Source organism: Xiphias gladius, chromosome 14 (assembly GCF_016859285.1).
Source record: "Xiphias gladius isolate SHS-SW01 ecotype Sanya breed wild chromosome 14, ASM1685928v1, whole genome shotgun sequence".
Lineage (NCBI taxonomy): Eukaryota > Metazoa > Chordata > Actinopteri > Istiophoriformes > Xiphiidae > Xiphias > Xiphias gladius.
In genome coordinates, this window is record NC_053413.1 from 17,532,190 (window position 1) to 17,549,366 (window position 17,177).

Below are 17,177 nucleotides of genomic sequence, written 5' to 3' on the forward strand. Positions count from 1 at the left end.
CGTCAACTTGTAATTCTTGTAATTAATTTCTAACACTAAAGATATCTCACTCTTGGTGAAAGGAACTTCGAACATGTCAAAAAACTTGACAAAACGGCGGCTGGCAAAATAAAATTAATCGTTAACATTATTACAATTAATTCAACTAATTCTACGACCCGCCATAAATACGTATCACAACAAAAGTAGTATACTCAGGCTAATTATCTAGCGTGACTACAAGATTAGCAATGCCACCGTGGAATAATTTTATGAAAACTTTCATGTTGGAATAACGGCTTTTTCTTTATTCTTCCCATTCTTTCGACATTTCATGAATGCAGCATTAAACCCGAAGTGACGTCAATGACGTTTTGTTGACATTTGTTTGTGAAAGACAAAAACAGTGGACACACACGGGATGGTGTATTTTTGGAAACCGAATAACAGACCTCGGGACAGACTGAAGACAACCATGTCTTGATTAAAACATAGTTTTGTGTTTTGAACAAGCTCTGGCCAAATTTGGACTCAAGGCAGACGAAAGAAGATCAAGAGCAGCAGATGGACGGACCAAGTCGGGAACAAAACAAACCGTTGTCACCCTGACGACACTAGTGGCTGAATCATTCACAGGCTAGCAAGCCATCACACAGTTGGCTTAGGTAGTTAGCTTACATGCAGGTGTTTTGCATTCATTAGTTATCTACCGAATATTTGTCTGCTTATTTTTTAAACTGCTTCCAAGTATTTAACTTGTTATCATGGTAGTGTAGGGTTACACAAGCGCCGTCCATCAGACTAGCAAGTTAGCAAGCTAATGTTAGCTGCAGCTAACGAATGCTTGAGCTGCCGAGTAGCAGGATACAGTATGTAGCTGAGGTTGCGAGACTGCATTCGTTTCAGACAGTGTTTACTACAAGTAGCTCGTCAGTTGGGAATGACCTTAAGAATGTGAAGCACAATGGCCAACTTTGAAGCATATCAGGAGTATCAGAGAATTGAGGACTTCGAGGAGGACTCACCAACAGGCGAGGAGGATTTACTGGTTCATGTGCCTGAAGGCCTGAAAGGTAATCATAGTACAACAAAAGTACAAATCGTCTCTAGTATCATTGGTTGACTTCATTGTGAATGTCTCGTAACTGTGAAATATGTTGGTAGTCTGAAAAACATGATGCAACTGGGTCAAGGTTGATGAGAGTTTCTAGGTATTTGATGCTTTGATTTCTGTTACAGATTCATGGCATCATATCAAGAACCTGGATAACTTCTTCACAAGGATATCCTTCAAATTACAGTACAGTTAAATAGCAGGTCTACCAATATGTACTGCCATTGCACGTCACTGGCATCATGTCATGCTGACTCACAAACTTAATAAGATGCTTGCCAGTAAATCATATTTAGAAACTGATGAATTTCACAATGTTTACTTTGTGACTGCCACCCACGTTTACAGTGTTACTATAGGGAGCAATGTGAAAGTGAATTTTCTACAGAACATTGAGTTTGATGATTGGTATATTTGTGATATCTTGTGTTGTCCTGAAGATTACCTTTGCTTAATCAATGTACTTTCAGTGACTGTTCAAGTTTAAGGTCATGTTTAATGTTTCCAGTTTATGTTATTTCAAATTTTTCTTAACCAGCCTGTCCACATCTATCATTTTCATCAAAAGAATGGCTTTGCTTGTATGATGTTGTCAGAGTTCTTTGAACTTGTGTAAGTATTAGGACGTACAGGGTTCAGACACCTAAGCAATACATCGTGAGATAAAGGAGTACTCTTTTAATTAAAAGCATAAGGTTGAATTTGAGGTCAAATATTAGGATAAGTTGAGTTTGCAGTTCCAACAGGATGCTTGTTTTCAATAAGACCTATGCCTTATTTATGTCACTGGTAATTTTTCGTATTGTTATGTGAATCAAGTGTGCCTCAGGCTTCAACATGAACAGGCTAAACCACAAGATTCCAGCAGCACCTGTACATGAATTTCACATGAAATGTTTTTTTCCTTTAGTATCTTAGAATAACTTATACCATAAGAAATACTATTAGCCTTAATCGTTTCAGTTTGGTCCAGTGTGTCAGTGCAGCATATTGTTTAATTTATGGTCCTGCTGCTTGAGATACCATGCCAGTAGGCCATCTCTGTAATTGGGTCCTGGTCGGGTGTATTCCCGAATCTGGCCACAGTGGTCTTATTAATATGGGGCCCCTTAAACCATTAGAAATAGAAAACCTGTCCTCATAATGACAGCTCAAAACAGATGTCAACCTGTCAACATATTTAATAAGGGAACTGCAGTTGATCTGTCTCAACCACAATATTATGAAGTAATCTCTTTTCAGTATATGCAGAGTACACTGCCTGTTTCTTGATGGTTAAAAATAATATATAGTCACTTATCTCAATACTATATACCCTATTAATCTCTTTTGTTGTTGTTATTATTTTGGGTTATCTAGTGTTTTTACCATCATTAAGTATGAAGCCTAATCTCTGGTTTTCTTTTCTCATCTCATCCTAACAGTCAGTTTTTGTTTGTTGTCACATTCACAACGTTCCTCGTCAACTGTGTGGAGTATGATGTCCTGTTTGCCAATCGAGCAGTCAACCACACCGGGCCAGGCCAGAACCCCTTGGATAGAAACAAAGTCACTCTCCCAGATGCCATCTTACCGAGCCAGCAGTGCACTCAGAGGTAATGATGTTTAATAGAGTATTACAGAGAGCTTTAGTGTGTGGGGAAAATTAGTGAAAAAGTCAAGGTGACTATATCGAAAAAAGCTGAACAGTCTAATAAAGTGATGTCTGCTGTGGTTGTCCTCTCATTTCAGCCAGTTTGATTAGATTCTTTGTTCTCAAGCAGACATGGTCTTGGATATTATTAGAACCTGTTTAGAGGGATTTAATTTGTCTGGCTTAATGCAGTTGTAATCAGACTTTCAGAGTTAATTTCTTATTGTACTGTGTCAGATGTGGCTTCAGACGGCAAGATACTGTCACATTCAAAGGGTAGGAATATGGAACAGTAGCCTACTTAGCTGTACCTCGTGGGTTTCCTGATTTACCCTAGAAAATTATGAAAACACTCTTGTGTTTATAATGCAAAGCATTGACTCTTTCAGCTCTTTTATTAACTGTCAGCACTGTTAACAGCAACTTAAGAAGAAACACTATTTTCATTACCCAGTATGAGATCATGAAGACTCAGCCAGTTCTTTGCTGACCTGAGTATTCATTGCTTGATTTTATTCTTTAGACATAAAAGAAGCAACTTTTAACATATCAAACATATGGTAATGTGACCAAAGTGTTATACTTTGTATTGTACATTATCTTTCTGAAAAAAAATCTGTCAAATTAAAGTTGGAAAAGAGCCTTAATATCAGTGGTAATAACAGAGTACGAGGACTGGCATTAAACTTTGCAATTGATTTAAAACATTCAAAAAACTAACAGGGTTTGAAATTTTATTTTTGCTCAGTTTTAAATGTTATTTTTAAATCTGTTTAATTTTAAGTACAGATGATGTCAGTTTCTATGAAATTTCTTTCATTCTCAGTTTTGTTTTTTGTTTCAACCTGAGATTGATTCTTTGAGTTGCAACATTCCTGCAACTGATGGTAACTTGGAGGAAAGTATTTGTGTACTGTGTTTAGACCGGCTGTAGGGAATAGGGCGATGTAATTGATAGCTTCAGTGAAGTAAAACTGGCCAGCTGAGATACTGACAAATTGGCTGGGCTAGCAAGCTGACAACCACATGACACCACACTAGCTGGCTACAAGGGACAACCCCCCCAACCCCATGCTGTCGTATTTTTTCCCAAGATGTAGTCTTGCCTCTGCTTGTTTTCTCTAGCTAGTGTAATAGGCCTTTTCATCAATTTGCTCCTCATTCTGATTGTTGCTCAAAAGTTGTTTATATCGAAGTCAATAATGTACGGCTGCCAGGAATTCTAATTTGGGAACAGCTTGTCCCACAGTTTGGAGCTTCTCTGTCCTCCTCATACCCTATCTCTAATTTCCCTTTTAAAACCAGATGCTTGTCGCTGAACATTCTAATATGTTGTTTATTATCTCTGAAAATTACCTTTATATAAAATGATGTAAAAAAAAAATGACTTAAAAGACCATCAGAAATGTCTCAGGTATTGGCTAATGTGTGTTTTTAAGTATAGATTACTGATGCTCATCGTGTTCTGTGTTTTGACATAGAATACTCAGAAGCTTTCTTTAATTATAGAGTGAAGTAAGCAGGCCACCTCCCCCAGAACCTGTAAACAGGAGCTCAGTGTCAGTTTAATAGATTACAACATACACTGAGAACAGCAGTTTCTCATCTGTTTATCATACTGTAAATTGCATACTAAATAAAGGGTTAGTTTTCATTGTCATAATAGGATTGGGGGTGTTTTGCTGTTGAATATGTATTTTAAATGTTTTTCATTTTACAGTAATTCTGAATCCCAGATTTCAAATAGGCCTTGTGTCTTCACAACTGTTTTTTTGTTTTGTTTTGTTTTTTTAATAAACTTTTCTTTATTTGCCATGCTCCTACCTCCTCTGTTTCCGTTCAGGATTCGAGAAAATAGCTGGATTATATTTCTTCTCATCATGGCAGCCATCTTTTGGACCTATCGACTTGTTAAGGTCATTTGCAATATTTTGAGCTACTGGGAGATCAGGCAATTCTACATTAAAGCTCTGAAGATCAGAATGGTAAGTGCTACACCTGGCGGCCTGTATCAAAAGTGCTACAGAAAAAGTTTATCCTAATTCCATCTTGTGACAGATGTCTTTTACTTATTGTTATGAAGAGATATGGTGAGTGTCACTGATTTGAGTTGTGGTGTCACACACTGTCAGTTTACTTTGTGCATCTTGCATCTTTGTCCCAGGATGAACTATGCAACTTCACATGGCAGGAAGTCCAGGACCGGCTCATTAGCCTACAACGAGAACAGCAAATGTGCATACACAAGAAAGAGCTGACAGAACTTGACATCTATCACCGCATCCTGCGATTCAAGAACTACATGGTGGCCATGATAAACAAATCACTGCTGCCAGTGCAGCTGCAGCTCCCCCTGCTGGGCAATGTGGTGTTCCTTACCCAGGGCCTCAAGTACAACTTTGAGCTCATCCTCTTCTGGGGTCCTGGCTCTCTGTTTCAGAATAAGTGGAACCTGCATCCCAAGTACAAGCGGAATGGGAACCGCCTAGAGCTCGCCCAGCAGCTTAGTAGAGTCATCCTGCTGATGGGTTTGGCCAATTTGCTGCTGTGCCCCTTCATCCTGGTGTGGCAGGTGCTGTACGCTTTCTTCAGCTACACAGAAGTGATCCGCAGAGAACCTGGAAGCCTGGGTGCACGACGCTGGTCCCTCTATGGTCGTCTATACCTTCGTCATTTCAATGAGCTGGACCATGAGCTGCATGGACGTCTAGGTCGTGGCTACAAACCCACTTCCAAATACATGAACTCCTTTACATCACCACTGCTGACTGTACTTGCAAAGAACATAACCTTCTTCTCAGGCTCAGTGTTGGCTGTTCTCATTGCACTGACAGTCTATGATGAGGATGTTCTGACAGTGCAGCACATTCTAACTGCTATCACTGTCCTGGGAGTTGTTATTACTATTGCCAGGTGAGCTTTCTGAGCCAGGTTTTTCCCTGAGATAATTTCTGGATCACTCCCTGTCGATATAAAATTTAAGGAAGTTGTCAGTGCTTTTTATTATTTCTTTTGCTATTTATATCATGATATACAGTCATATACATGGATATGCAGTACATCTGTATATTGTGATATAATACGATTTGAAGTTTTTTTCTCCTGTTTATTGAAGTTGAGTGATTTGTTTATTTCATTTATATTTTATGGGTTTGCAGAACCTTTCCAACTTGTCGGGGCAAGTTATCTGTACAGGACACATTAGAGCAATAGCCAGTTGTTATTTCCAACTGTAGTCATCCTGCATGTCACTTACTTATGAATATGGAAAAAGTATACCCCTTGTCCCCTAATTAGTCACAGATTTTCAATCAAAAATCAAACTTAGCTAAACCTTTAAGTTTTCTTAATTCACTTATTTCACATGTAAAGGTACTGTATAGTGCTACTGTTGAAAAAAGTGTTTACGTGTCCTATGCCAGGTCCTTCATCCCAGATGAGCATATGGTGTGGTGTCCAGAACAGCTGCTTCAGTGCATGCTGGCACACATTCACTACATGCCAGACCACTGGAGGGGCAGTGCGAACAAGAGCGAGACACGTGACGAGGTGGCGCAGCTGTTCCAGTACAAAGCGGTGAGGAAGGGAGACTCTTCATAGATATGGACACATTTGTCACTTTCAAATTGAAATTGTTGATGTGTTTTGGTTGATTAAGTTTTTCAACCAGCACCTGGTCAATACTAAGACTTTGTCATGTTGGACACAGTCAGATAGTAAAATCACAGGATTTATTGATACATTTTGGGGAACATTGATCAACATATGACTTTGTCTATATTGTCAATATTTTAACAATTTGACAACATATATTGTTGTCTCTGTCCAATTCAGGTGTTCATCTTGGAGGAGTTGCTTAGTCCTATTGTCACACCCTTCATTCTCATCTTCCTTTTGAGGAACAAGTCTCTAGAGATCATTGACTTCTTCCGGAACTTTACTGTGGAGGTGGTTGGAGTAGGAGACATCTGTTCCTTTGCACAAATGGACATCAGACGCCATGGAAACCCAACAGTAAGGCTTTCACCTTCGTTTACACAGGATTCAAACCAGCCAATTCAGTACATTTCTGAAACAGAAGAAAGGCTGACCCATTATAAGCTGATGTCTCAGTGAATGCTGTGATAATGCTGTTTCTTGAATTTATATGTATCTTTGGATGTTTCTGCAGTGGATGTCAGAGGGCCAGACAGAGGCTTCTGTATACCAACAGGCAGAGAATGGCAAGACAGAATTGTCCCTCATGCATTTCACCATTAAGAACCCACGCTGGCAGCCACCACTGGAGAGCTCAGTGTTTATCAGCCATCTAAAGGAGAAGGTGCAGCATGATGCACAGGGTGGCCCCTCCACCAAGCTGCTGCTTTCTGAGGCTCCTCTCTGCACCTCACTTCAATCCAATGAGTCTGCCACTGGGGTAAGAAACCCTGAGGACCATGTAGATCACACATGTACTGTGTACCACATATGAGCTAAAGATAAAAGTCATGTTAATTAGAGGGTATTGTCTGCATTGGAAGATGTATGGAAACAGTTAGCCTATGTTATAAACAGTAATACATTAACCACAGTGTAAATGTTAATAAATATTCATTTTTCCAGGAGATTTAAATACTTCTATAGATTTAAATACTCCTTCAGATATAGTTTTTTCTGCATAAGTCATTGATCCATAAAATACTAGGTATTTTTCTCGAAAAAAATTATACTATTATACTGTAATTTTTTTCTATTCCTATAAAATTTTATTTTCTTACTGGCACTGTATTAAAGTATGTTGTTGTTTCCAGCCTGATAATCTGTTGGCCAGTGTCCTTGCCCACCCCATTCTGACTGCATCTGGACTGCAAGGGCGAGACCATCACTTCATCCCACCAAGCACTGCTGCCTCTGCTGCTGCCAGTGTCCTGGCCTCTTTGTCCACCTCCCAACTTGCACATACCAGCCGCAGCCGCTCACAGGGCCTCCTGCCCTCCTCCGTCCACCCCGAGAGCACCATGTACCGCAGTGATCGCACCATCATTGACAGGTACTTATCAGCCACTGTATTTTCTGTTGCATTATTTACTGCAGCTATACTGCAGCTAGATTAGCGTATGTTGAAATTCATAAATAAATGCAAAGACTTCAGCGTCATCAGCTTTGATTAACATGTTTTTTTTTCAGTATGTCTAACAGTGACTCACGCATCCGGAGCAATGCACTGCACTCAGAGTTCGCCTCCGCAGAGATGAGCCTCCATGCCATCTACATGCATGAGGTGATTTTCTAACCATGAACTCTTGCCTTTACACATTATTAATAGTATATCTAGCCTCCTTTTTCTGTTGTGTGCCTGGATTAGTTCGATTGTTTATGGTTGGAAAAAACATTATCAAAAAATCTACTTTCAAGTCTACAGGGATACATATTCAGTGCTCAAAAGATAGATTTTGGGTGTGGTACCACTTTGAGTATTGCTTGTAGACCACTAGTCTAGGGCTCTGTTCTGCTGAACGTTGACAGTTGCTTGTCTCTCCAGCTCCACCAGCAGAGCTCCCACCCACAGAGACCTTCAGGGCAGTGGCAGAACGCAGTGCCAATGAGTGATCTGCACACAAACACTGGTAAAAGAAAATATTGATTATGAACTTTGCTGTATCAAAAGTTTTCTTTAGGGGAGTTGAACATTTAAAACTACATTAATTAATATATTTGTCTGGACTGCAACACTGGGACCAGCCGTATAAACGCAAATGTCCGTGAGTTAGTGAGTGAGTTAGTTAGTTACACCATTGGTCAGCTGATGCCACGTGACTGACAATCCCACTTTGTTTTAACACTCTTATCAGGCTTCCAGGCACATACTGGCCTTGGTTCCAGCATGTCCATGCCCACTGCTGTCCAGCTTGGCGGCTGGCAAGAAGAGGAGGATGAGGAGGATGGAGATGATCAGGGGATTAACATTGGATCTACTCCAAAGCAGGGCACCGGAAGTAGTTGTTGAAGTGCCTTATGTCATAAGGTATATGCTCGATTTTTAAACCCTGAGATGATACTTGTCCACAATCTAAGCTTTGTGATTCTGTATTCTGTGACATACTTGTTTGTTGAACCTAACAACAATGGCCTTGTATCCTAAAAAGGATACTTTGTCATGATAATTTCTCTTTCTCTTTTTTTTTTTTTTTTATAGTGTTTACATTTTACTTTCTTCAATGAACATTGTGGCCTTAGATGATCTTCATGGAGAATTTAGCATGGACCTTTAAAATGTCATTCATTAATTTGTGGGAGGGGCTCATTGAATAACCACTGTTTCTGCACCTCCACGCCTCATCCTGTCACATCAGGCAGACTATGGCATCAGGGAAACCATATGTCTTCCGTCCGTTTCATCATGATCTTGTCATAAACTTGTACAGACAACTGCAAAGTACATTTGACAAGAGACAATATAGCGTATTAATAGGCTGTGTGATGGTGGGTGTGGGCTATTTTATTTTGGAATGCAAAAGGCTCATCACAACCTCTGCTGAGCCTCTGTGTGCACAATTCAATTGCTTGTGCATCACAAGGTTTTACAGTGTGAGTCTAATTGAAGATTTCACAGAATGGCGTCTTGTTCTATGCTACATAGACTGCAAGCTGTATCTTAGCTGCCTGAACAATTTTGATCATCTGGAAAAAAAAAAAAAGAAAAGGAATTCAGAAAATCAAGATGTGCCGGTGGAACCTGGTGATTTGTAAATACACTTTTGCGTCTTACTTATCCTTTAGTCCACATTTTTACTACCAGATCTAATCTTTGAAAAAGATACCAAGTATTAATATTATGAAGAGCTGACTGTACAGTAGCCGTAGTACTAAAATGCCATGTTTACCTGGCAAAAGGAAGACATGGTGTTTTAGTACTGGGTATTGGGTTAGAATTAGTATTGGGTTTGATAACACATGTCTTTAAACTAGGCAAACACATGTTTTGATGCTGCTGTCTGTGTTTAGTGGTCCTAAATACAGATTTTGTTCAGTATTAAAATTTTTACAGCTGATCTATCAAGATATTGCTTTCCCTCAAAAACAGAACTGAAATTTTGGGCACCAAGTACACTTGGCATCAAAATCTTAATGCAGACAGAAGATGTCTTTTAATTCTCTTTAGGCTGGACACAAAGTCAGCTTTATGCCTTAACTACTATATAAACATATGTATTTAAATCCTAGTTTTCCGTATTACCTCAGTGGTGGTGAAGAAAAACTAATACTCCAATAAATACCTCTGCAGTGTATTTACTTTTGTATAAATATATATACATATGTTTTTTTTGCAGTGTACAGAAGCATCTTTTAACTGCATTATTGATTTTAATGTCAGATGTAAATAGAACCTATTTCATTTTCTGTTCATATTTCTTGTCCAGCAGATGTTTGGAGTCAGATGTCCCAGAAATGGTGGGGAGGAATTTTTTTTTTTTTTGAACAAAACAGGGTGTTACTGCTTTTACGAATCCTTGTTGTGCACATTAACATTTTGTTGTGTCCTTTTCTCAAAAAGCTCACATAAAAAAGGAACTTAATCATAAGGGCTTATATCAGAGCATGTGCTGTTGCTTCTGCAGCTTTAGGTTTCAAGACTTTAGGACAAGACAGTTCCTCTCAGGCTTTACACTTACAAAGTAAGAGCAAGAGGAGAAAAAAGCCTTTCCACAGTCAGCATCATTTGTTAGCTTTAAAAATATTTATTACCTGTTTCCCCCAGATATTTAATTGATATATATGTATTATTTATTTGAAAAAAATATTGTTTTGTCAAATAATTTACTTTCATGGCTTCTAATCTTATTAATGAAAGAAATGGCATATACCCCCCTCACTAAACGTAGTTTCAAGGAACTAATTTTGCTTTTGAAGTTCTGATACAAAGGATTTATTAATGCAAAGATAACCTGCCCAGCTGCATGATGTTGAATGTGATTTAAAAAAAAAAAAAAAAAAACAAAACTGGGACTAAAACTGCTTGTTACTGTAGTGCGTAAAATATCACTCTACCCATTTTTATTGCATTCTACAAAGATCACAGTAATATAGATCTCATCCTCCACTACTGCAAGAATTTAGAGCATACAGATATCTTTCCAGTCTCATGTGTTTAGAAAAAATTCCACCTTCATTGTGTGTGTGTGTGTGTGTGTGTGTGTGTGTGTGTGTGTGTGTGTGTGTGTGTGTGTGTGTGTGTGTGTGTGTGTGTGTGTGTGTGTGTGTGTGTGTGTGTGTGTGTGTGTGTGTGTGTATCTATCTGTAGAAGGAATGTGTTTTGACACCTGCGTAATTATGCTAACACAAACTCAGAATTTTGCACTGAAAAAACAACAAACAATTTTTTATAATGTGTATGTGTGTACGTACATATATATGGGAGATATAAATAAAAATATAATATAATACTTGCATCAGTTACAACTCAGAAAGGGCAGGTCTCAAAAGGGACACTGAAGTCAGTCTCCATCCTAAATGACCTCTTCTCATTGTTTGTATATAAGAATAGCATCAGCACGTATTATACTGTCAATGTCCACAGCAGACCATCTGGAAACACTGTGGCCAGTCACATAAGGTCATTCTTACCTCTGGTCAGTAAAAGGTTTGTGCCCCTTAGGGGATGATGTTTGTTTCTGTCACTCTCTTAAATATGCTTACATGGGTATTGTCGTCACTTTTTAATTGTGGTACATCTTAGAAATGCAGTTAGTTTATGTTGCAGAGACACTGGAGCTCAGCTTTGTCCACAAAGTTGATTTCTTTTGGCAGTCTCCACATTCTCACATCACTGTTGTGTTTGTCATTTTATTTTCAGCAGTGCCTTAGTATTAAGGATTAGTAGTCACTCTTTTTAGAAGCCATTTCATGAAAAGCATTAGATTTACTTTCACAGATTTAGCAGCACATACCATGTAAAAAAAATTTTGGAAAGTCATTGTGTATAGCATCAAGTATGTAGTGAAATTGCAGATGTGGCTTGTAAGATGAGCTGCAAACTGCTCTTGAGATCTTGTGTCAATCTGTTGCATCTGAGCGCACTTCTTCTTATCATGGTGTCTAAACTTGCACTGTCTTGAAAATCCTAAAGAAGCAGGAGTATGCCTTGTAATTGGCAGTGTCATCATGGCCAACCTTCTCATCATACTATGGTTTCTTATCCACTATACACCAGTCTAGAAATCACAGTGACTGGAACAAGGTGCTAAGTTTTCATCCTGAAATTGTTGAATATGTTTTAAGACATGTTTTTTGTTTTTTTTTTTGTTTTTTTTTGGTACATTGGTTTGTCTGTTTTGTTTTGTATGTTAAGAAACACTAGCTGAAAAAAGAACCATGCCAAAAGAGCTTGTTTTCGGCACAGCTTTACAGGACGTGTTGTTTTGTTTGAGTGAGTAGAGAGGCAAATAAATCTCTTTTTGAGTGTATTTAATCATTTCATGTGTGGTTGATTATGAGACATTTATTTGAAATAAAAATCTATTTTAATTTTCTCTCTGTTCTATATTGCTGTTGCTAGTTTGCAGTGCTTGTGAAAGAATACAATGTATAACAACATTTTCTGCGCCATCTTAAGTTTGTTTGTTGTGTTGTGTGTGTGTGTGTGTGTGTGTGTGTGTGTGTGTCTACGTCTACGTACATATATATATGTATGTATACGTATGTATATATAATATATATCACTCACAACTTGTTATATTTTTAATAATGTTGGCCTTTCTAGATTTAAGAGGTAACCTTTTATATTACATTAATTCATACAAGGTTTTTCGCATGGTTCCAGGCTCAATGCCACTTCAGTTTATTTGCCCTAGAGTTTATTATTTTGACAACAACTGGATGGATTTCCATGAAATTTGCTACAGACATTCATGGTGTAGGGGATGAACTGTGAATCGTTTGGTGAACTTTTGACAGTATACCTAGCACCACCGACAGCATAACAGCTGAAAAACTAATGTTTGCGTGTATTCAGCTAAAAAACAGTTTATACTAATTAAAGGTGAGGCTGATAAAGAAGTCTGAGATGTTCCAAACTTTTCACTATACAAAGGAAAAAAACAACGAAAAAAAGTCATATTCTACTCACAGCCCCTATGAGTAGGATTTCAAAATTTCTGACTTCTGAGTATGAGTTTTGTAAAAGACTGTGGTAAACCGCAATTCAAATTTCAAGAAAAAGCAAAACCTGGACTAGTTGGTCCAAACCTTTTGGCTTGTGTCCAGTGTCTACCTGCACCCTCATCGTTGATTTCATATGTGTAATGGTTGTGACCAGTTCAACTAAAGAGTGAGTTTTACCTAAGGAAGTAAAATTACTTACAAAAAGGAAATAAAATCTTTGTGTAGCAGATTTTTTTTTTTCTGTTTTCCTCCCCGGGTAATCATCTTGTAACTCCTTAGATTCAATCTAAACCCTCATGTTGGCATTCACTAACCTGGACAACACAGTATGACCATAGACAGCAAAAAACCTATACATAATATCTTTAATATCATAAAAAATACACTGTCCAGATGTACTGGCAAAAACTACATCAACATACATATTCATTACATTGTGTTTACATGTGGGCTTGAAACAGACCTACGCACGACATGTTCAGGCGCTTACATGCCATTCAAAAGGCATCTGCATTTTTGTGCTGCATCTTTTCCCCTGGGCATACCAGATTTACCACTTGTCTTGTTGTCCAATCCTTGGTGTGAACAACCAATTAGGGCAATTAAGGGCACTTGCTTTAATTTGCACTTTGTTGAGACTACTTTTAACAAAAGCCAATTGGTGGTGCAAGAGCACTTTAAATCTTGAGGTATGCTATGTATACTTTGTTATATGCATTAGGTTTAATGATTGGTTCCCTCCATTTTGTGGGTTAGAATAGTTAGGTTGACTCATTTCACGTTTTTTCTGTGGCAGCACCTCATTGTCCTGTGCTAACTCTATTGTTGTATTTCTGTAAATGGTATCTGCATTGTAAATAAACACCATGTGTTTCTATTTTGTTACACACTATTTAGTCTCATCTATTTCTTTCCCCCAGTTGCTTTATATCAATGATCAAGTCCCCCTAGACCTTTTAAGGCACATACAGTATACGCCATCTGCTGTTCACTTATGGCTATCTGTCCTTGGTACAGCTGACTTTTGTGTCACTTGTCATCTGCTATGTAAATTTTCTTTTGAGGTAACACCCATGTGTTTCATCTGTGAACATGATACAACCATGACCTTATTCTTGAAATGGCTGAGAGGTCAGCTGGAAGGCCATGAGGTCAGATATTGGAGAGTATACATTGCGTCCATTTTGTGAAAATTGTCTCATTGCTGAGAAATGTTTTATTTAGGATTTTATCCAACTCTATAGACACTAAAAACATAGCCAGGTGCTGTGTTCCTGTCCACTGCCTTCTACTGTATTGTGCTACAGGTGCCATGAGAGGTTGACTACTGGTTGAGAGTGAGTTTTGGACGATTACCAAAGGCTGTGGAAATACCATCCCTGATGTGATTTAACGCTACTAACTAAGTGATTGGACATCAAGAAGTATAGATTATAGAAAGACCAGAGGAGGAGGAGAAAACCAACTGGAGGTAAGTTGAAATTTAAGTTTATATAAAACATTCTTTTATTTTTCCCACATATTACACATTAGCAATCTAAACGGTTTGGATGAATGTGGGACAGAGACAGACGAAAGAGTTATCTATCAATTTAGTTTTAATTTTTCTCAGTATACTCTCAGGAGTATGGAAACCAAACACAGTAGCCAGAACAGGATGATGCAGGGGCAAGCAGCACCAGTGGATTATCGTCTGCTAGAGTTTCGGGGAGTTTAAATCAGGGTCCAAGCGACCTGCTGCTGTCACTCACTGCCACCGGGGGAAAGCCCACGCTGAAAGACTAAGAAAATACCATGGAAGCCAAAGAATAGGGAAAGAAGGGGCAAGACTTGCTACCCCTTGTTTCTAGGGCAATAAACATTACATTCCAGAATTTAATTATGTCTCCAAATCTGAATAAGCACAGACAAAAGTGTCACACAGATGCCCTACTGTCTAAGGATCGCTATGTCATGCTGAATTATTGCTAAGTGTTTTCATCATTGTGAAGATGTCATGGGAGATACATTTAGCTCATTACTGTATTTTAGGCTTTTTGTTTTTTTTACAGTATGAAGTCATAGCTTAATTATGGGCAGCTGTAAAGCAGCTGTCACAACCGTGGTTGTGGAATACAATGTGCCACAAGCTCTGTGGTGAGCTCAGCTAATCTCTCAGTTTACCCCACTCACATTTACATGCAATCAAAATATAGGCTCAACACATACTGTATACAGACGCATGGATGACAGGGATTTTTCTAGTCTTACTCAGAAGATATTGTCCATGAGAAAAGGGAAGGGATACTCAGAAGAATGGAACGAATGTCACTGAAGAAACATAAAGATTTTGGAAAATATGCATATTTCCCACAAGAGTCTGATTAGAGAACTGATATTATTTTCATCTCTGTCAATCAGCATACAGATCAGAGTGGGGAAAAGTACACACAGATCTAGTGTAGTTGAAAAGTAGAAGAATAGACAAACTATTAAGCCTTTGTCAAAACGGGAAAAATATGTCAAAACTATTCCATAACTCCACAAATCACCAGGGTTTTATTCAGAGTTACAGCTGTGCCAAGCTGGCAACTTCATGATAGGGCGTCTTATGTGCTGTGTGCACTCACTGTGCCCAGCTGTTATTGGTCAAGAACTCCAGTGCACAAGTCAACTTCACATCCTACCACTTCATTTTTAATTTGGTTCACCTCCCTTTACACCCTGTGGTAATTTGAGCCAAACAATCATTACCTACGAGTGGGAGTAGCAAGAGATCGAAAGTTGCATACTAGAAAGGCTCAAGGTAGTTTTTTCAGTTTTATTTTGTTGAATCCGAAATCATCAACAGTCCGGTACTATGCAAATTTTCAGCATTTCTGGCTGCTCGTGGATCTATAGTCCGACTCCACAGTGACTCACGTCCAAGTCACCTGACTCAAGTCAACACAAAATCAATCACCTTAAGCAGCCGTAACTACAGTGTACATAATTACTGCCTCAAATACCTATGTATTTTAACTTAAAACGAATTAATAAGTTCTCTCCACTTCTTTAGACAATGATAGGGCTACTATTACAACTTCCAAAAGAGTTTTTATAGGCTGACCTGAATAAATGGGTCTACTGAGCCAAGGGCAGGGCCTTAGCTAACAGAAGACACTGAGGTCATGTACAAAAAGTGTATAATATAGAGTATATTACTTGAAATTTGGGAGTTTTTAGGGATCTGAAAGGCAAGTATATATTACATTTTAAATTACACATGGTGGGGGGTCGTTTTACAGGCTGATTCCAGTATTTTAGGAGTCAGTATATTTAGATTTGACCACTTGTGGGCCATCAGATATAAATATAGAGACAAAAATCAGTATTTCCACACCAGAGTTCTATTGAGATTACTTACATTTTATTGTATGGAGAAGGCTTTGAAACAGCATTTAGACCTTCATGTAGGCAGATAAAATGAACAGAAAATGGAACTGAAGTGTTAATTGAGTAAAAAGTAAAATGAAATAAAAAAAATAAAAATTCACATACTTTCTTTTTGGTGTCTGGTCATTCTTTTTCTGAAGGGAAAGGGGGGTTGTATTAGGGAATTTGGACTCATGACCTCAATATAGACTAGAGCAGAAAACAAACAAACAAACACACACACACACACAGGATGGAATTAGGGAAATGTCCTTAATTGGTGTGTAAATGTAGCATTTACAGCGCTCATTACATTCGTCTTATTTATGACCTGTTGCTACTGAAAGCTTCCACGCTACAGGTGTGAAAACGTTTCGGTAGTAATATTCAGCAATATGAGTTGTTTACGACCCAGACGTCCGAGTTGTGGTGGGCAGCCCGGCGGGGACCCGGCCGGTCCGCTCTCCCTCCCGTCCTCACCGACAGGCTGTCTCCTATCTCCGCGGTAAATGACAAGTCTATTTTGGACGGGGGGGCTGCGCCATAATAGGCACGTCAGCTATTTGGCATCATGAGGTAGCGGAGGAGAAAGAAAAAATAAGTCTAGTCTGCCGCCCACCGCAGGAGACTGGGGGGGGATGTTCCACCATCCCGGATTTACAACCATTTCAAGGATATTTGAGCACCAAGAAGACAATTTTGTCGGGATTTTTCTAGCACTGACACTGGAGTAGGCTATCATCCGGGAATCCTGACGGCCAACTGAAGTTTAAGCCCACATGATTAAACGCCAGTTTTACCTGAGTGGCTGAAGACTCAAGGTGAAAAAGTATTGTAATGCTAAAAAAAAAAAAAAAATGTAATAGCATTAATAGGTAATTTTAAATCAATACTAATTTCGAGAACTTGACCGAAGTG

The 17,177-nt window shown here is 38.6% G+C and overlaps 2 protein-coding genes across 21 annotated transcripts in view; both read left to right on the top strand.

Annotated features, from left to right (window-relative positions):
- The first annotated feature begins 381 nt into the window (after nucleotides 1–381).
- Nucleotides 382–12,235, top strand: atg9b (autophagy related 9B). Of its 4 annotated transcripts, none has more exons than XM_040143866.1 (14): nucleotides 382–1,052; nucleotides 1,219–1,262; nucleotides 1,641–1,705; nucleotides 2,518–2,688; nucleotides 4,570–4,711; nucleotides 4,891–5,639; nucleotides 6,149–6,302; nucleotides 6,561–6,740; nucleotides 6,898–7,143; nucleotides 7,517–7,755; nucleotides 7,893–7,986; nucleotides 8,248–8,332; nucleotides 8,558–8,730; nucleotides 8,902–12,235. In XM_040143866.1, the coding sequence occupies exons 1-13, from the start codon at nucleotides 944–946 to the stop codon at nucleotides 8,710–8,712; spliced, it is 2,433 nt and encodes an 810-aa protein (XP_039999800.1). In that variant the 5' UTR covers nucleotides 382–943; the 3' UTR covers nucleotides 8,713–8,730; nucleotides 8,902–12,235. The 4 variants fall into 4 exon arrangements, with proteins under 4 accessions (XP_039999800.1, XP_039999801.1, XP_039999802.1 ...); XM_040143867.1 differs by having other exon boundaries at nucleotides 944–1,052; nucleotides 10,127–12,235; XM_040143868.1 differs by having other exon boundaries at nucleotides 944–1,052; nucleotides 10,130–12,235.
- Nucleotides 12,236–16,863: 4,628 nt separating this feature from the next.
- The window catches only part of obscnb (obscurin, cytoskeletal calmodulin and titin-interacting RhoGEF b), a 62,657-nt gene continuing 62,343 nt past the window's right edge, over nucleotides 16,864–17,177 (top strand). For 13 of the 17 annotated variants that reach the window (XM_040142816.1, XM_040142818.1, XM_040142820.1 and 10 more), the window contains exon 1: nucleotides 16,867–17,080. The gene's annotated coding sequence lies outside the window, so the exon portion shown is untranslated. Of the gene's footprint in view, nucleotides 17,081–17,177 lie in introns of all 17 variants that reach the window. The other 4 variants (XM_040142823.1, XM_040142821.1, XM_040142822.1 and 1 more) reach the window with 2 other exon arrangements.